Below are 21,511 nucleotides of genomic sequence, written 5' to 3'. Positions count from 1 at the left end.
CCCGGCGTCGTGCTGACTTCCTTATCGACCTTCTCGAACGGTAATCTGTGTGCTTTTCCTAACTGACAGGCGTCGCAGAAAAAGTCTCTCTCGTTTGTGACCTTGACTCCTTCCACGAGCTCTTTCTTGACTAGATCACATAATGCACGTTTGTTCAAATATCCTAGGCGTTCGTGCCAGACCTTTAAGCTCGCCGTTGACACATTCACTTCGCCTATGTTGCGCGCACTTTTCACACGGAAAAACATTCTGTAGATCTGATTAGACTGCTTGACTCCAGTCGTGATCTTACCGCTGTCCATCATGCCCACGCAATTACCCGCGAATCTCACTTCCATTCTTTTCGAGGTGCAAATACCGACGGAAAACAAGTTGCTGCGCACTGCCGGTACATAGAGCACGTTTTCGATTCGCGCCTCGCTCCACACGCCGTTCACGAGTTTCTCAATTGTCACAGTGCCTTCGCCGGCCACTTCGCACACGCCGTCGTCGCCGACCGATATCACCGTGCTTTTCTCCGGACGAAACTCAGAGAACCACTCGCGTCGAAACGTGATGTGTCTAGAAGCGCCGCGCTGCTGTCGGTATACCAGACATCTCTTGTCGAGTTTCAGCCATCTGGTCTTCAATTCCGCGCCCGGCCCACTGCTGTACCGATCTCGCTCACTCACCAGACTCGTGGCAATAAACGCGCACCCACGTAACTCGCTCTCACCGCCGCCATCTTTCTTTTGTTTTCGCGTCGGGCATTCGCGCGCGTAATGCCCCTTCTCTTAACAGACGTAACACTCGACGTTCTTTTTTTTCTTCTCGCGCCACGCTTTCTTCTCCTCTTTGCTCTTCGAGTCTTCTTTCTTTTTCGAACCGCCAGCCTTCTCGCCGCTGATTCGGATTGCCGCAAGCGCCGCTATCTCGCCCCCTTCAGCATCTAAACGACTTTCCTCTTTGATGAGACGTTCTTGCAGGTTCTCTAGGGTTTTTCGAGCCGGGTCGACACTGTCCCACGCTCTCTGCAAGGTGCTGAACTTTGACGTTAAGCTGGCTAGTATTTTCGCCATAATTGTTAAGTCGGATACGTTTTCTCCGAGATCCAGAAGTTGCCTCGCCATATTTTGAATTTTCGCCACGTGTTGTATGGCTGTATCCGTCGGGCTCATTCGGTATTCGTGGAACCGTTGCATCAGCAAGAGCTTGTTCGCTGCCGAATTCTGCTGATGAATCCTCGCCAGACCGTCCCACATCTCCTTTGTAGTCGAGCAGACCAGCAGGCTCTCGAGATGTTTGTACTCTAGGGACTTCGAAATTAGATACATGGCCTTGGCGTTGTCTTTTACCCACGCCTTCATCAGCTCGTCTCGTTCGGCCGCCGGCCTCGCCCTCGTGCCATCCACGACTTCGTAGACGCCGCACGCTGTTAACGCCGCGCTCATTTGGAATTTCCATCCGAAGAAATTTGTTCCATCGAACTTGGGCACCTGCCCTACCGAAAATTTGTCTGGCATTTTCCACACTTCCTACTCGCTCGCGTGACTTTTTCGACTAACTTTTGCGACTCTAAAAATGGCCGACTCTTTGCCTCGTGTTCCCTTTTTCCGCCTGACTCTCACAGACCGTCCTGCAAGCCCTGTCGCACTGGACTCGTCGCTGGGCCCATACCTGTTGATGCGAAACGATTTCCGCGACCCTTGCGCAGATAGCTTTGCCAGGAAAGGAGAACAGGAGAAAAGGACACCTTTATCAAACTCAAAAAAAATACTTTTATTTGTTGTATCAATCGTGCACCAGCTCGTGACACGATCAACGACGAGACTGCCCGCGCAAAAAGAACGACGCGTTCGCATGACGATCGGCTCTCCGCGACGACACGCTTGCGTGATTTCGGAACCACTCGCTGCGCGCGCGCGCATGACTCAATATATATGTATATATGTATAAGGTAGTCAAGCATATTCTCAACAAGAACTAAGGAAATTAGACTGTAACCCCCTAAAAAAAAAAAAAAAAAAAAAACCAGATAAATAAATAACGAAAAACTTCGAACACCTCAGTTTTTTTTCCGCGGGGGAAAGGATGTGAGCGCACAACGTAGTTAAGAATAATTAATACACTTGGCAACACCAAGTGGCTCCGATACGAAATCCAACCCTAGCGACGAAGACCGCTGACGCGAAGAGCTGCACAAGCTTCGGGAATGACCAAATATGGTCATCCCGGACATCACCTGTCCGTTAGACCTTTGATCGAGGTATCAAAAACGCTGACAACTAAGTCAGCAATACCGAGCGGATAAAGCGCCCGCCTTTTCGACGAGCGGCGGACAGTCGCCATCTTAGCGGACACGTGCATCCGATTAACGACTCATAAATCACTTACTGAAACGCGAGTGTCGTAACTAAAATAAAGGGAACTGTATCAAAGTGTAAATGAGAAATATATTTGGCCGTTAATGTTATACATCGTGACGAGTGTTTCTTCTCCGACCCGAGATTCCCGAATCCTGTGCCGACCCTGAGAGCAACTCCCGGTACCGGCACGACAGAAGGCATAAACGACTATTACGTTTTTTTTTTAAAGCAGAGAATACTTTATTCCGCGAGAAAGTCGCTGCTTTACCAAAACACAATTTAAAGCAGTAAATTGTTGATAAATTGAAGTATTTTCGTATGATATTGCACTATATATACGTATTATCCGTGTATATAGTAAATAACATATCGTATTACACATGTGTATAAACAGTACACAAATAGGCGGGGGAAGGCTTCCTCACTGATTTTAAGACACGCCTTCGGCATATAGATTAGTGACGCGCTTTAAAAGTATTTAAGTGTTTAAAGGGCGTCAACTAACCTATGTAGGTTAGTGACGCGCTTTAAACGGTTAATATTCTTACTCATGTAGCTACTTTTCAACCAATGTAAATAAAAACTTGAAATGTCATAAATAGAGTACTACCTTATACATAAATACGAATTCCTTGATCCTGTATAGTGTGAACTTCGCTTCAACTTAGAAAGTACATACAAAGTACATACTCTCTATTCTCTACTTTAAATAATTTTCCTTTCAATATATCAACAATTCACTGCTTTAAATAATTTTCCTTCGTTCATACATATACTATTTCCACATAAATATCAATTATTTGTCTATTAGTACTCAAAATAACTGCTATATTTTCCAAACTTTTTTGTTAATAACTTTTTAATGAATAACGAGCGACGGCTAAAACCTTCTGAAGGTCACTCGGGGTCATGACCTTGACAACATACATCAAGGTCATTGAAATTGGTGAGGTCACCCTTAATCTAGACATTTACCGACGATTATTATGATGATGACGATTATTATGATAATGACGACAATTATGATAGTCATAATTCAAATGGTGCATTCGTCAATACTCAAGATCAATTTACTACTGACTTAGCCAGGATGTGTGTTAAAACCAAGATGGCTCACGTTCAGATTAACAGTATGTTATCTGTTCTTAGAGAACATAAGTGTCGGCAGTTACCGAAAGATGCTCGAACTCTGTTAAAGACTCCTACAAAGTGCACAGATATAAAGGTTCTCAATCCTGGCCATTATCTTCATATTGGTGTTGCTAATAACATTATTATGAAATTAAAAAACATACCAATCAGTGACAAAATACCTCGTATATTACTTGTAGACTTTTCTACCGATGGTGCTAATATTTATAATAATGTTCGTTGCGACGTGTGGCCTTCTTCTTCTTCTTCTTGATACTGGCACCTGCCTCTTTTAAATACAAGACAATATGGCCAGGGTGTATATGTATGTGTGTATGTGTAATTGTGTGTGTATGTCCGCGGTGTCTTGAACTCGGGATGAAGCCGTGGGTTTGTTGGACCAAAGGAACTGCGCAGATCACTTCCCCCTGCGGCCTGCGACGTGTGGCCGATACAATTCCGAATAATAAATATAACCGATAAACGTCCATAATAGCAGGCCTTTATCAAGGAAAAAAACAACCTCGTGATTTCAAAGACTTTTTCGCTGATTTTAATAAGAAAATCATCGAATTAACAAATACAGGATTAATATTTAATGGACAAAATATTAAATTACAGTTAAATACATTTATTGCCGACACTCCAGCAAAACACCATTATCTTAATATTAAAGGTCATGGTGGTTATTACAGCTGCCCAAAGTGTAAAATTCGTGGAGAACGTCATAAGAATGACTATACCCATGTGTATAAAGGAATAGGCTACGCTCTTAGGACCGATCAAGAATTCATTTCTTTTCAGAATAATTCTGGGAATAATGACGACGGACATTATAATGGGATTTCGGCTCTCTACAATTTACCCATGGGATTAGTGAGTCAAGTAGTAATTGACTATATATGCATCAAGTGTGTATTGGAGTCGTCAAGAAAACTTTATTGGATGCGTGGATCGAAGGAAAACACAAGACAATACCATTGAATGTAGAAACAAAAAATTGTATTTCCGAACGTTTGTTAACGATAGCTACCCAATGCCCAAAAGAATTTGTACGTCGTCCACGAGGTTTAAATGACTGTCATCGACTTAAAACAACAGAATATCGTCAATTTTTATTGTGTACATCACCGACCGTATTATTAGATTTATTTGGAAATGATACTAGGATGTTACATTTTTTAAAACTGCATTGTGCTATTCGCCTCTTAATCAAGCCAAAACCGAACGACAATGAAATTGATAAAACACAGAAATTATTAGAAGCATTTGTTTGCAATTGCATCAAAATTTACGGACAAAATTATTTCATACAATGTACACTGTTTAATTTATTTCACTGAAGATGTTCGTAGATTTGGCCCCTTGCATCATTTTTCATGCTTTCTATTTGAAAACAATATGACATTTTTCCGGAAGATTATTAGGAGTCGAACGAAGAAATTAATTCAAATTTGTAATCGCTACGAAAAAAATATAATAAATGATGCAATATCGCCTACATTACTTAAATCAAGTAAAATAATTACCGCCTATGGCCCGAAAAAAATTATCACAGAAAATAATAAACCTGTTATAATAACAAATAAATTATTATTGCAATTTCATCGGATTAAAATTAATAATTTTACGTATGATGTAGATAATAAAAATAACTGCTGTATTTTACATGACGGTAGAATTGTTATCATTGATAATATTTTAAAATACAGTGACGGCATATATCGGCTTGTAGGTAGAAAATTTAATAAAATTGAGCCTCTTTATGTAATCGATGAAAATTTAAATTCAACACATGTTGATATTTTTAAATGTAGCAAATTAGGAAATATATATTTAGATATTTTACCGAATGACATTAAATATAAAGCGTACAATATGCCTTTTTGGAGAAATTGTGAAAAATGTTTTGAGGATAACATGTCAGTTGTTGCAGCAATTTACGATGATAAATGGCTGCATTAAATGATTATAAACATGTGTAACATATATGTAAAAGTATGATAAATATGTAAAACTAAGTTTCAACAATATTCAATTTTTAAATAAAAATAATATATTTATCTTTATTTATAAATAAAATCATTATTTACAAACAACATCGATCATTTCAAGCGTTCTCTAGCTCCTTCCTATTTCTCCCTCCCCCCTCACTCTCTTGTTTTCACTCGCTCTCATGGTCTTGAAGCGACGCGCGACGAGGAGAGCGAACGAGAGCGGAGCCAATCACGAGCGTTCCGCAGTTTTGCTGCATGGGGATTCAGCCTTATGCCAGATGGAAGACACGGCCCTGTCGAAAGATGAATAGAGGGGATACGCACCATAGAGACGCTACGTACATGTACGCTCGGCGGCCATTTTTTGACGGGACCTCGTCTCCCATCTCTGATTTTGCATCTCTGATTCAGATACGGAGTGAGTGTTTTCTACGAGTATTGTGTACGCAATAGAGAAAGAGCGATTATTCACTGGAATTTTCCTCAAACGGGAGGCGATCCTAATAGATGAGCTGGCGAGGGCCGCGAAGAGTCACAAGACAGAGAGCATTGGGCCCCTTTCTTTTTACGAAGCAAAGAATCGACAGTGTAAGAAATCACTCGTCCCTTCGGAAGTGTAATTTGTACAACTGAGTGAGTTTATCCTGCCTACACGATATTTATATGTCCAAAAAAAAAATAAATAATTATTTATAATAATCTGAAGGACAACCCAGAAAACACGATAGGCGCCAAGACGTCCTGTTGCCTACCATGTTTTGTAACAATACATTGTTGGCTTTCAGGCAGCGAAGCACTGTCTTATGTTATGGGGCCTCAAGGTTCTCAAGTCACATTCATAGAAAAGGATTTTATGCTGACTGAAGGTGATATGTTAGACCAGCAACTACAGGATATTTCAAATTTTACCCTGGCTTTCACAAAAAATAAAAACGAAGAATGTAAAGAAAAATTGAATAAAAAAAATGCAAGGTCTGTGTAATGTAATGATTTACGCTTTAGGATTTTTATATAAATATTGTTTATTACTTCGACCCGACCATACGTCTGGCGAAGTATTGAATTCATCGGCTCTTTCATCTAATCTCGACGTTTCAGCTGTGCCTCGGCCTTAAATAAAGATGATAATAATAGTAATAGAAGTAAGACAAGAGAGGAGCGTGGAGGAGCAAACCGAAGAGGTTTCGGCGGAGCAGCGAACCGAGTGGTGGCTACTAAAACACGCGTCAGTAAGCGGCATCAAAAGTGGGAAGAGTGAAACTGATACAACCAAAGGAAACAGGCGAGGAAGAAAGACGAACGCGGAGAGGTTGGGAAAGGAGAAGAAAAGTAGTACAAGCAGTACAATTTCGATAGCGTCGTTGTGGAAGAGAAAAAGAGAGAAAGAAGACAAGGAAGAAGATACAAGCATAAAAGGAATTAAAAAAGAAGTTAAATCTAACAAAGTAGATAGTGAAAAAGGTTATAAAATGGAAGAAATAAAAATACTACTTGAAGGGCACAAGAAATCCATAATAGATGAAATAATCGGGGAGCTAAACAGAAACAAGGAGGATGCAGTGAAGATGTTTGAGGAGTTTAAAAAGGAATGCAGAGAAAGGGAAGAGAAAATGACAAATAAAAATAATGAATTAAAACGGAAAGTTGAAGTTCTAGAAAGATGATGCAAAGCTGCTGAGAAAAAAGAAAAAAAGAAGAATATTATAATAAAAGGTGCGAGCGGTAGAAAAGAGAACGTAAGAGAGGTAGTAAAAGATGTGTTTAAAGAAATGGGGTGCGTAGGTTACAAAAAAGGCATAGAGGATGTGTTCGAGATAGGAAAAGCGAAAGAAAAAGCAATTTTAGTAAAAATGGAAAAGTATAAAGACAAGAGGAAACTAATGGAAAAGCGAATGAATCTGAAAGGATCAGGGATTTTTGTTGATGATGACCTAACTATAAAAGAAAGAACGAGACATAAAGAAATAAGAGCGTGGGCGAAGAATGAGAGGGAGAGAGGCGCGACGGTTAAAATAGGATACAATAGAGCATTTAAGAACGGAACAGAGTATGTATGGGATGATGAATGCGGTGAGATGAGAGTAGGGAGATTTCGTGGGGAACAAACGGATAGAAGTAAAGAAGAGAATGAAGGATAGTGGTCTGGATGAGAAAGAGATAAGAATGATTGTGTGGAATGTTGCTGGAGTGAAGAATAAGGATGAGGAATTTTGGGAATATTTAAACAATTTTGATATAATAGGGTTAACCGAAACTTGGTTAGAGGAGAAAGATTGGGAGAACTGGTGCGAGAGAATGCCGAGTGGATGGAGATGGATAAATCAGTGTGCGAGGATGGAAAACAAGAGGGGAAGAGCGATGGGGGGTATAATCACCGGGGTGAGAGGAGATAGAGGAGGAGGAATATGTAGATACAGCAAAAGGCATTCAAGAAAGAAGAGTTTTAATAGGAGGGGAGCGATGGAGAATAATGACTATCTACAGCAGAGGAGGCGGCGAAGAACTAATTAAGAATTTAAAAAAAACAATGAAAGAAAAAGAAGAAGAAATATTATTAATATGCGGTGACTTTAACGCGAGAATAGGAAGCGAAGGAGGAGGAACACTATGGACAGAACATGATAAAGATGGAAATAAGAGAAGCTCAAAAGACAGACTGATAAACAAGCAAAGTAGAGACCTATTGGAGACGGTCGAAGACAGAAAATGGATGGTGTTGAATGGAGAAAAATACGTTGACGAAGATGGCGAATAGACCTATGAAAAAAATGGAAACAGATCAGTAATAGATCTAGGAATCGCGAATATAGAAGCATGGGACAAAATAAAACAATTCAAGGTGCAATGCAGGACAGATTCCGACCACCAACCAATAACAATAAGAATAAGAGGGGAAAAAGAGGAAAAGAGAACGGAATGAGAAGAAAAAGAAGAGATTCAAGACTGGTCTGAGGAGGGAAAGAAAGCATTTAAAGCAAACATAGAAAGGGCAGAATGGAGAGTTACGAACAATGTTGAAGAGAAATGGAAAGAAATGAAGGACAATATAGGAAATGCAACAAAAAAGAAAAAGAAAGGAAAAGGAAGAAAGATAAGGTGGAGTCCGTGGTGGGATAACGAGTGTAAGAAGATGAAAAATTAATGACGTCACTTCGGCAAATCGAGCAATAACACGATTCTTATTTATGAATCGTCTCATTAACTCATAAAAAAAAAATTGATTTCGTTTTCAAAAAATCGGTCCATTAATAAACAATTAGTACATCAACAATTACAAATGTTTTTATATTAAAAAAAATTGTGCAAATTAGAAATTAGCACATGGCTTCCTCATAGAGAAAGCTTTAACTTTCGCAAATTTGGAGATATCGATCTATTTCTAATTTTATTATATTTTTCAGTCTTTTCTACTCCTATTTCATATATAATTCTTTTAAATTCGGTTAATTAGACTGCTTTATATGCGATAGATCGCGTATAAAGCTGGGTCTAATCAAGTAAATCTTAAAAAATTATACATGAAATAAGGGTAGAAAAGACTGAAAAATATAATAAAATTAGAAATAGATCGATATCTCCAAATTTGCGGAAGTTAAAGCATAAACGAACATTTCTATAAAAACTCAAAATTTTATTAAAAAAGAACCGCTTTACCGATTATTGCCAAATTCAATCCCAACCTTCTTTACATGTTACTCTATCGATTAAAAAATATAATTCTTTTAAATTCGGTTAATTAGATTTATTGTTAGCTTTATATGCGATCAAAATTATGGACCTTTAATCGCGTATAAAGCTGGGTCTAATCAACTAAATCTTAAAAAATTATATATAAAATAGGGGTAAAAAAGACAGAAAAATATAATAAAATTAGGAATAGATCGATATCTCCAAATTTGCGAAAGTTAAAGCATAAACAAATATTTCTGCAAAAATTCAAAGTTTTATTAAAAAAGAACCCCTTTGAACACATTCAGAAAAACAAAAAAAAATTTTTTTAACGAAAACAAAGCTTCCTCTATGAGGAAACAAAAGAGCTAAACAAACAAAGAAAAAAAAATAAATGGAGGAGAAGAGAAGAAGAAAAGATGGAAAGAAATGAAACACTGCTATAAGTCGTTGTGCCTAAAGAAGAAAAAAGAGTGGAAGAGGAAGGAGGAGAGAGAAATAGAAGAGATTAAAACAAAAAAACAATCATGGGACTTTATAAATAGGGGAAGGAAGAAAAGAGAAAAGATATGCAAGCAAATTGAGTTGAAAGAGTGAAAGGAATACTTCTTGAAAAACCTAGAAGGAAGTGAAGTAAATCATGGCGGAATGGGAGCAAGAAACGAAGAAGAAGGAGATGCAATTGAACTAACGAGCAAAGAGGTACTAAACGAAGTAAAGAAGTTAAAGAATGGTAAGGCAGCAGGAGAAGATGGCATAAGAAACGAAGTTTGGAAAAGTGGAGATGACAACCTAGTTAAAAATGCCACTGAACTAGTCAAGATGGTATGGGAAGGAAAAGGTTTTCCAGAAAATTGGAGAATGGGGGTGATAATACCGATACGAAAGAAAGGAGACAGAAAAAAGATAGAAAATTACAGAGGGGTAGTACTTACGAGCACGTTATATAAGACATATGCGAACTGCTTAAATACAAAGATTGTAAAGGAGCTGGACGAAAAGGGTGGATAAAGCAGAACACAAGCAGGTTTTAGGAAAGGAAGAGGAACAATAGAGAATATAAAAATATTAGAACATATAATAGGAAAGAGGATCAAAAGGAAAAGAAGAAAATTTTTGCTTTTTTCGCTGATCTGAAAGCAGCTTTCGACAGATTAAATAGAGAAGAAATATGGGAGATGATGAAAAAAGAGGAATAAGTAAAAGTCTAATTTATAGAGTGAAAGAGATTTATAGCGAAACTAGATACAGAGTAAAGATAGGCAATAAAGAAACGGAAGAATTTTGGGCTGTAAAAGGAGTGAGGCAGGGATGTCCAATTAGCGCGACATTATTTGACATATATATTTCAGACCTAGAAGAAGAGATGAAGAAAAATCCTAGTGGAGTGAAGATCGGAAAGGAAAAGATATGGTCGCTAGAATATGCAGATGACATAGTGCTTGTTGCAGAAAATGAAGATATGATAAATATATAATGATAAAGGTGTTCTACAGGTATATAAAAAGGAAGAAACTAGAACTAAGTACAGAAAAATAAAAAATAATTGTATTCAAGAAGGGAAGCGGCAAAGAGAGAAAGAAAGAATGGTGGTGGGGAGATACGAGAATTAAAGAGACAAAAGAAATCAATTACTTAGGGTATAAAATATGCAGAAACAACAATGACGAGATGCATATAAAAGATAGAATAAGGAAAGGAAAAATTGCGATGGCATGGATATGGAGTTATGGAGAAAGAAAGTTTAACGCGGATATAATATGGAGAATGAAATTGTTCGATAGAATTATAAAACCAATAATGTTGTATGGAGTAGAGATATGGTGATATAGAGAAAGGAAGGAGGTAGAGGTAGTGCAAGAGAGATACATAAGATGGATTTTAGGTTTACAAAGAACTACCCCGGGGTATGTGGTGAGAGAAGAAATGAAAAGAGCGAAGATAAGAATTGTAGCGGAATGCAGAGCGGCAAAATATGAAGAGAAGATAAGAAATGATAACGGAAATGTAATTCTAAAAGAATCCTGGAAGGAAAGAAAAGGAAGAAAGCAGAGAAGATATACAAAATTGGTCGACAGAAAGTAAAGAGAGAAGAGAGTACATACAGAGATGCGGCATGAGCGAGGAAGAACTGATAAGGATAGGAGATGAAGGTATTGGTTGCATGGTGTCAAGAGACAGAGAAGTAGATATGCAGGAAAGAGCGGAAAAAATTGAAAACTCAAAAGCGTGTAAGGATTATAAAGATGTCAAAATAGGATGGCTGCCTAGATATATCAAAGATGGGGTCAGAAAAGGGAAGGAAAAGATAAGCCTAATAGCGAGAATGAGGTGTGGAAATGAGACAAGAGGGAATATGTATTGGATGAATGAGGAATGGAGAAAATGTAGACTATGCGGAAAAGAAAACGAAGATATGCGACATGTAAGTACGAGATGTGAAAAAGTAGAGAGTTGGAAAGGAAGAATGATTGATATGCTGAGTGACGATGGAGCAGGGTATGGATGGATGAAAGCTTTGAAAGAGATAAGATTAGAAATGGAGAAAGAAAAAAGTAAATAGTTCAAATGTAAAATTCATAATATAAGCATTGTTCGAGTAGTTTATAAGCAGGATCGTAATACCGAAATGTAACAACCGGAAACAGGATTTGACAAATGTATAGTTGTGTAAAGTCTGGCAGGCTAAACTGCTATGTAAGCACCAGAAGGTAAAGCATTAACAAATACTACTACTAATAATAATAATAAATAATATTATATTTTGATAATGCAATTTTCAGATGCCAATTTAAATAGAAATAAGGAAAACATTCCAAACGACAATGCATTAAACTACAAAGCAGTGGATGAAGAAAATTATATAAATCTGTCACTATCGATTTTAAAATCAATACTATCTGAAATAAAGTAAGTGCTATTTATATATGAGCATATAATTTAACATTCTAATAAAATATAAGTAAACAAATATAATTTTTTAGAGAAATAAAAAAGAAACAAGCTAAAATATTGCAAAAAATAAATAATTTGGAAAACAAACAAAAAAGTAGTAAAGATATTGTACGAGCTGTTCAGCAATTGAACCTTCCGGTGCAAACTGTAGAACAGTTTCAGATTTTAATAAAAGACGAAAAAGCATTATCTATTTTGGTAAGTTAAAATATAATGCTTTTGAATTAAATGTGTGTGTTTGTGTGTGTGTGTGTGTGTGTGTGTATATATATATATATATATATATATATATATGAAGCATTCCACACCAATTCGCGAGGGGTCAAACCTCGACCCTTTTTATTTTTGATGGCGGTTCGTTTTTTAGCAGGTCTTTACGAGTACTATATTCTTGTAAGAGCGTTTCTATAATAAATGTAGCGTTTCCGAAATAGAGTCTGCGCAAAATGAGTACTGAAAGATTTTCAATGAATTTTCTCGCCTATTAGACAACGTCTAAGAAAAAAATTCATTGAACATAAAATATGCTATTTTGATCATATTTAAAAAAAAATTACTCAAAATTTTTATAATAATATTGTTAAATTCAGCTTAGGTGTATTTTATTCGACCCAACTGGCCAACTTTATTAAATAGCACGCTACGTTTCGACCTCGGGTTTAGGTCCTTTTCAAGCGTTACGAGTACAAACTATTAATTAGTTAGGCATAATGCCTGCTACGCCACATCTAAAAATTAATGATAAAAAGTATTACGACATGTAACATATATAGTTCACAATTACTAAAAATAAAGTGCTTACATAATTTGTTCGTTGATAATTAAAATATATCGAAGACCGTTGACACGGCATATTCGATCGTTCGTAAAGAACTTGTCGAGTTGGCGATGTTACTGTTAATGTGCGGACACGGATAACAACAAAACAGTACCGCTCAAAGCGATCAAGAGGGGGGAACAGAGTAAGAAGTAGGAAATTATGTCTCTTCTATAATACGTTTGTAGAGAGCGTTGAGCTTCTCTGTGTCTCTTTGTAAATTTATATTATCGTTGAATTTTTTTATAAAAACCATTTCTGCTATTTCCCTCTTCTTAGTCTGTTTCTCCTTATGTAAGATTACTGGTTTATTCCAGTCGAAGTCATGTCCATATGACATTCTGTGACAACTAACCACGGAATGATTACTGACGTTCTTCTTTATATCATTCTGGTGCTCCCTGAGATGCGTACATAAATGCCGTTTCGTTTGCCCGATGTACGCAGCATTACAATCTTTGCAGTTTATTTTATAAACTAATTCGGTTTGATTAAGATCATCTATCCTGTCTTTCCCTCTTTTTATTATGCAGTCGAGTTTTTTAGGGACCGTATATAAAGTACTAATATTGACTTTTTTTAGATCTTGACTTATAGACTCACTCAGATTTTTCACGTATGGTAACGGTATACTATTCTTTGGATCAAAAATTATTTTACTGTCCTTGGTAGATGTATTTCGTGTTTTAAGTTGATTTAATTTTTTATATACGGTCCCTAAAAAACTCGACTGCATAATAAAAAGAAGAAAAGACAGGATAGATGATCTTAATCAAACCAAATTAGTTTATAAAATAAACTGCAAAGATTGTAATGCTGCGTACATCGGGCAAACGAAACGGCATTTATGTACGCGTCTCAGGGAGCACCAGAATGATATAAAGAAGAACGTCAGTAATCATTCCGTGGTTAGTTGTCACAGAATGTCATATGGACACGACTTCAACTGGAATAAACCAGTAATCTTACATAAGGAGAAACAGACTAAGAAGAGGGAAATAGCAGAAATGTTTTTTATAAAAAAATTCAACAATAATATAAATTTACAAAGAGACACAGAGAAGCTCAACGCTCTCTACGAACGTATTATAGAAGAGACATAATTTCCTACTTCTTACTCTGTTCCCCCCTCTTGATCGCTTTGAGCGGTACTGTTTTGTTGTTATCCGTGTCCGCACATTAACAGTAACATCGCCGACTCGACAAGTTCTTTACGAACGATCGAATATGCCGTGTCAACGGTCTTCGATATATTTTAATTATCAACGAACAAATTATGTAAGTACTTTATTTTTAGTAATTGTGAACTATATAGGTTACATGTCGTAATACTTTTTATCATTAGTTTTTAGATGTGGCGTAGCAGGCATTATGCCTAACTAATTAATAGTTTGTACTCGTAACGCTTGAAAAGGACCTAAACCTGAGGTCGAAACGTAGCGTGCTATTTAATAAAGTTGGCCAGTTGGGTCGAATAAAATACACCTAAGCTGAATTCTTTTCACTTACTGGCGAGATAACTCTCAATATTGTTAAACAAATAGAATAAAAAAACACAAAAAATTTGGGTAATTATTTAGTAATACGGACCACCCTCCGATGACCATGACCTTGACATATGTTGTCAAGGTCACCCTCCTGAGTGACCTTTAGAAGTTTTTAGCCGGCGGTCATTATACGTTAAAAAGTTATTAACAAAAAAAGTTTCGAAAATATAGCAGCTATTTTGAGTATTGAGAAGCATAAACGATCAATATTACGTCTTTTTACGTTTATATATTACGTTTATATATTACGTTTTTTTTTTAAGTAGAGAATATTTCGTTTCGCGTGAAATATTATTTCGGCGTATAAATTAGTGACGCGCTTTAAAAGTATTTAAGTGTTTAAAGTGCGTCAACTAACCTCTACGTAGGTTAGTGACGCAGTGTAAACAGTTTTATACTTTTAAAGCGCGTCATCTAACCTCTACGTAGGTTAGAGTGACGCTCTGTTTTAAAACAGTTTTAAAACGAGATATTCTTTACTTAAAAAAAAAAGACGTAATATTGGTCGTTTATGCTTCTCAATAGCTCAATACTCTAAATAGCTGCTATATTTTCGAAACTTTTTTTGTTAATAACTTTTTAACAAATAACAACCGCCGGCTAAAAACTTCTGAAGGTCACTCAGAAGTGTGACCTTGACAACATATGTCAAGGTCAAGGTCATCGGAGGGTGGCCCGTATTACTAAATAATTACCAAAATTTGAATATCTCAAAAACCCCATTTTCTATTTTTTTAAAATTTATAGGCAATATTCTGGAAAGTATTAGAAAAATTTTAAGACCGGTCCAAAGTTGCGCAGAAAATTTGGGAATTTTTTATAGATTTTTTTGTAAGGCAAACAGAGGTACAGAAGCTTCGCACGGACTTGCGCGCAGCCTCGAGCTTCAACACAGTATAACCAGTAAGTCAACTTGACTAATTATTCTGCTTTGCGCCGATCCGTACTGCGCATCGACATGTTGTTGGGCGCAATATGGTCCCGGTTTTATTTACACTCTTACTAAGATGGACCTATAGATATTGTTGGCGATTTATGATTTCCCGGCGTAACTCCGGTTCGTCAATTGGCGTAAGATGCCGGGTCGACCCCGACAAGGATCCGACGTGCGGTTGGAATAAGACACTTGATTTTAGAGAATTGCACAAAATATTTTTAATAGTCAGTTCAGTACAAATTATGGTGAACCCACTTTGAGTAAGCGCGAAACTCTGCGCGCACGTGATTCGGTGTGGGCTCGGTGCGCGGATCACGTGACACGAAACTGTTCGCCGGGCGTGAAGGCGATGGCAATTAAAAGGCGCAATGTAGCTTGCACTCGATGAACGCACGTGAGGCGTTATACAGCAGTCGCACTTGTAGGTAACACAAAACGCGAGAATGTTCACAAATTGTCGAATCGATCACGATGATCGAGCGTACAATGGCGAGGCACGCAGGGCGACTTATACGCGAATGTTCATCGCTCGCGGAGGCGAGGGTGAATTGCAGCACGCACTAACGGCGCGATAATAAGCGGTGCTCTTGCAGCCGAAGGCAAATTTGCCTCCAACTGCGAAAACGTCTTTTACGACTACTATGTCGAGCCACGAGACCAGCCCAGCAGTGAAGAATGTAACGACAACCAAATCGGCCAAATTAATAAAAACAATGGCACAGATGAAGCAGCGGGCGACATCGACACCTGTTGCACCTGTCAGAGAGGCTACGCCGAGTCCGGACAACCGAACGAGCGAGACGGAGGTGTACATCTCTCTACCTTCTGTGGACGATAACGACGAAGTGCCGTTGGATGAAATAATCCAATGCACGCAACCAGCGGTGGACAACACGCCAGATTAAGGTTTGAACATCTTTCCTATTCTCGAAATAAAGAGACTAATTATAAACACTATCCATTCCTATAAATTGTACGGAAGTATGATTCGTGATATTTGTGATGTATTAATAATAGCGATGGAAGTGGCAATTATCATATTATCGATAATATTCATTATTTTCTATTTGGTTTATATTTTATAAATTTAAGTTTGATTCATTAAGTATGGGTGAAATACAGTTAGTATTGCTCAATATTAAGTACAAAAGTCGAGTATTAGGCGATAATGCCGAAATTTATAGAATTGACATTTAAAGTTTATATTTTATTTTATTATGATTTAATGATTAGTTTTGAGTTTATAAACACGTAAATATAGCGTTTGTATGATTTTCGAGCGATTAAGAGGATTGCATATCATGACGAGTCGAAATGTGAAATATTGATAATTTAAGGATTATTGTGATAGAAATGGGTTCAATGATGAGCGACAAGCGTGAAAATACCCTTTATTTGTAAATCCGAGCCTTAATTAAAACTTAGGCCTAATTTTTTGAGATTTCATGATATTCGAGTAATTTAAAGTTTAAACGTACTTAGTTTGACTTCTTTAACAACAATCTGCAGTAATAATTGCGGAAAATTGATTATTTAACAAATCTTACATTTTCATATCGACTTTGCGAAAAATGACCCGAGCGGCTTGCGAACGGTCTAAAATTGTTTCTAGAGATCCAAAAGACAAGTACATATGGTTAATATGCCGAAAATTTAATTATTTAAATTTTCCAAATTTTCAAATCAAACTTTTAATTAAGTGTCGTATGAAACTTTTGACGATATATTCGTGTTCAGGGCGTCAAATTAGACAAACCCATATGATTATTATTTTGATTTTTCCATTTTTTATAACTTTAAGTCGAAACTTGAAATAATTGTGCGAGCGACTTATAATGCGTATATTCGTGTTCAGAGGAACCAATGGAACGCGGTTACATAGTTTTTATGCCGAAAAGTGCGATTTTTGAAATAAGGGCAAAAGCGAGTTTTTATTGTGATATTCGTATTTAGAGTGGTTAAATAACAAATACCATGTAGTTTTATTTCGATTTCTGCGATATTACAAGATTTTATAAGATTATTAACAATTGACATTTATACGTTATAAACGTGATATTCAAGCTTCTATAAGCGTATTATATTCGAAATAAGCGAGAAATGTGAGTATTTTCTAAAAATGTGTTTTTGCAAGATTATTAATTAATCAACTATTGATCGATTTTATAACATATTCATGTTTAGATATTCCTAATAAAAGATTTCACGTAGTAAGAAACGCAAATTTAGCGTTATTTCAGAAAAACACATATTCTTGAGGTAGGTCATATGACTTTATTAAATTATTAATTTTACGTTATTATAACGATATATTCTTGTTTCTCATGACAAAATAAAGCTAATAAGCTTAATTCGAGGCGAATCGGGCTGTTAATTAAATATTCAACTTTAATCATGTAAATTTTATATTTCGATAATTTTATGAATTAAAACGCATGAAATGCAATAAAGTAGAGTAAGATTTAATGGTCCACAGTAAAAATTGCGAATAATTTATTTCTGAAGAATTTTATTGAGATAGGTCATTTTGCTGAATTCCGCTGAAAAACGGATTCGACTGGTAATTTAATACTTGTTAAAAGTTATTGGCTTTGTTTTACAAGCGTTGGTGTCAATTTTAAATGCATCACTGCGAAAATCCCAAGAGGGGAATTTATACGTTTATATTGATTTTCTTTCTAGTGAAATACGGTAAATATTAGTTTACCTCGTCGAGAGACTTTCTGTGATTGATCCAGTAGCATATTCGCGTGCCTATGCATAAAATTGAGATATTTATTCCGAGCGTGAATAAAGATTATTATTGTTGCGCGATACGTTATAAAACTTGTAATGAAAAGGGATTAACTCGAAATGATTGTAAAACGCGATGTTTTGATTAGTTTAACGCATTCGCTTAAATTCTCATTATTGAGGCACGTAATTGCATGATTTACCGAGATGGATCGCGAATCACAGAAAACGCGTAATTTTAGATTATCTATAATATAAATGGATTGTTATGGATGATCATATAGTTGTCATGCTCAATTTTAACATTTTAAATAAATTCAGCTATTGCGTAATATTTTACGAACGATGCAGGAAATTTCCTGTTAGCCGAGGCGAAAGTTGTTAAAAAGTTGTTGTTATAAGATATAACCACAACAATTTGAGGGCTTTCTAAGAGAATTAAAGCTCATCAAATGCCGGCGTTCTAAAGGTTAAAAAATAAAAAAATTACGTTTCTCACTTGCAGTTGAATAAACTAGAAAAACAGCTTTTAAGCGTTGACAATTAAGTGATTAAAATATCAGAGGTTATAAAATAGTACGAGCCATAACAAAATATTATTGCAAATTTTTTAAGCCTTAAAATTAAAATAAACTTTTAAATACGTATGATGTATTTTCTTAAGTTCTGTTCTCCTTGACGAGGGCGAATCAAAGTCACGTCCTCGACCGTCTCTCGCCGGCGTTGCGTCCTTTTACAAGCGACGGGCCGTCGCGTGCACAAGACACCCGCGAACGTGGTACACGATCTCCCACGGACGGGCGCGGTCTTCTAAACGTATATCGTCGCGATCACGTCGCACGATCGTGGCACGATGGCACTAGCAGAACCTGCGGAAGCGGAAAAAGACTTAGGGCCGGTCTACAATCAGTCGTATGTCAAAGAATATTTTCCGTTTCACGCACGATGCGCATAATGCATTATTTATCCTTGTTTATTAACACTCGATGAACAACAAGGATAAATGATGCATTATCCGCATCGTGCGTGAAACGGAAAGTACCTCATATTAAATATGTGCACAACGTATTCTAACCTATATAATTCTAACGTACAACATACCTTCAAGTTATCTCTCGTACGAGGGCGAATCAAATAACCACGTCCTCGACCATCTTTCGCCGGCGTCGCGTCCTTTCACGAGCACCGGGCCGTCGCACGCACGAGACACCCGCGAACGCGGTTCACGATTGTCGATTATGATCTCTCACGGACGGGCGCGGGTCTTCTAATCGTGGCACGATATATTTGGCACTAGCGGAAGCGGAAAGAGACCGCGAACTTGCGCGCGCCGCTATGGCGCATGCTATCGAAGTTATATAATTCCGGCGGTAATTGAAATCATGTTATATAATATGTATATAATATCAACGCAATCGTTGTTGTATAACACGCATATATTGCAGTTGTATAATTGTGCATTTATTATAACATATGAATAACGGAGTAATATAATAGTTTTATAACCTAGTTATATAATAATAATAAAGTAATGTTATATAACTGTTATGCTACTCCAGTATAACACCTGTTATATAATCTGTTACTCCCAAGTTATATATCAACTATATTTGGTGTTTGCTGGGATGATATATTACCTTACATATTCACGAGAAGGAATAATGCTCTCTCGCTTATTGCCGACAGAAAATATAATAACGAAATTAAAAAAGGTAATCATCACAATTAATACGAGGATCTCATTTTCCATTCAAAATTAGATTAGAAAATTGGAACAATATACAAAGTTACGTTGAAATTAACGCGTATTATGATAACCCGAATATTTATACGATAATTAAATTTCTCGTGATAGCATACCCCGTGTATGAAATTATAAGAACGACACCATTACCTGTATATAACCACGCGAATATTTTTACATTTTTAAGAATTACACACAATATCTTAGCAATTGATAAAAAAAATAATTATAATTATATAACGTGCGACGACGCGAGTCCCTCGGTCTCACCGGCCGAAAAGGAGCACGCCGTCAAATTCACAATACATCGGAATGTACTCTAAAATCGGTAAAAGGTATTAATCACGTATGGTAGCTCAATCAGGTATGTTCTCTGAAACTCGGTAAGGGCGCCAAGTGCGAATACTCGCACCACGGTACACGAAATCTAAGCCAGCTAATTATCTCAAGTGTGAATTCTAGGCAATTCAGATTGCTGTTGAATCTCGGAGAGGAGGAGAGGGAGCCCAGCGCAATTAGCACACAAAAGTAGATAAACAAAAATAGATAATATATATTTTATAAAGAAAAGTAGCTGACGGGTCGTTTCGCGGGTAACAGTAATACCGTAACGACCGCAGTAAATAATATCTCAAAGATTACAGTCTCGTAACGCATCCCGCCACAAATCTCACGGTAACGGAAAAACATCGTACAGCGACTAATGACGCGAATGATATTTGACCTTCACGCGAAGCTACCTCGCTCACAAATAACCACGCAAATATCTCACGACTACGCTAAGATACCGAAATGACCACGCGAATGACATCTGCAATCACGCACGATACCTCGCGAAGTCCGCAACACTAACACAAAAGGTGCCCGGCACGCCAAGACGCGATTACGCGAAACGCATTTCGCCGTTTCACAATTAATAATCTCAAAGATTACCGAATGCCAACAATAATATCATTATTCCAAGCCGCCTCACGGCACGACAATACGCACACACAATCTCTACGTTTATCCGATCACGCACTACGGGACGGTAACGTACACATGGCTCTAATTACGCGTTAACTGTCAGCGGCCGTGCGCGAGTTCCCGAGACGGGCAATTACGTTTCACTTTCTCAGCCCCCCCCCCCGCAGGCATTTTTCTCGGTAACTAATTAGCGGTAAACAATAATAACGCGGCAAAACGCGACTCCTGGGAGGGCCTCGGTCTCGAGACGATCTTACTTGCTTAACGATGCCTGAGCAGTGGCTTTATAATATCTCGCACGTTTTAGCAGTCGGCGTTCAGGGATGGTACCTTCCAGGTCGCAAGCTCGCTCGACAGTGCCGCTCTCCTAGCCCGGCGGAATCACGCTGGGCCCGCGCGCCTGCGCGCCGGGGTTGCAAGCCCTGCTTGCTGGTTAGCCCTTTGCGAGCGTTGCGCCCGATCTGAGCGCCTTCTGCTCCTGTCGGCGCCCCTCGCGTCTGCCTCACCCGCCGGCGGTGAATTTGAACGCTGTTCCGAGTCCGGCTGTCCAGGCCGCTACTCCGCGATCGGTAATTCGACGGCTGGACGGGCCGTGGCTCGCCGACCGGTGGCAGAATCCCGTTGGCAATGGCCGATCTACTCCTCGGCGGGGATCTCGTCGGGGCGTCCC

At 37.8% G+C, this 21,511-nt stretch overlaps 2 protein-coding genes across 2 annotated transcripts; one reads left to right on the top strand and one right to left on the bottom strand.

Annotated features, from left to right (window-relative positions):
* Positions 1 to 773: 773 nt before the first annotated feature.
* Positions 774 to 1,502, bottom strand: LOC139821383 (uncharacterized). Its single transcript, XM_071792389.1, has one exon. The coding sequence runs from the start codon at positions 1,500 to 1,502 to the stop codon at positions 774 to 776; it is 729 nt and encodes a 242-aa protein (XP_071648490.1).
* A 4,779-nt stretch (positions 1,503 to 6,281) lies between these two features.
* Positions 6,282 to 16,303, top strand: LOC139821382 (uncharacterized). Its single transcript, XM_071792388.1, has 5 exons — positions 6,282 to 6,445; positions 11,468 to 11,475; positions 11,926 to 12,052; positions 12,127 to 12,295; positions 15,992 to 16,303. Exons 1-5 carry the CDS (start codon positions 6,282 to 6,284, stop codon positions 16,301 to 16,303), a joined length of 780 nt encoding a protein of 259 aa, XP_071648489.1.
* Positions 16,304 to 21,511: the final 5,208 nt, after the last annotated feature.

Source organism: Temnothorax longispinosus, chromosome 11 (assembly GCF_030848805.1).
Source record: "Temnothorax longispinosus isolate EJ_2023e chromosome 11, Tlon_JGU_v1, whole genome shotgun sequence".
Taxonomy (NCBI): Eukaryota; Metazoa; Arthropoda; class Insecta; order Hymenoptera; family Formicidae; genus Temnothorax; species Temnothorax longispinosus.
Note: the sequence above shows the minus strand (reverse complement) of the source record. Positions and strands in the feature narration are given on the sequence as shown.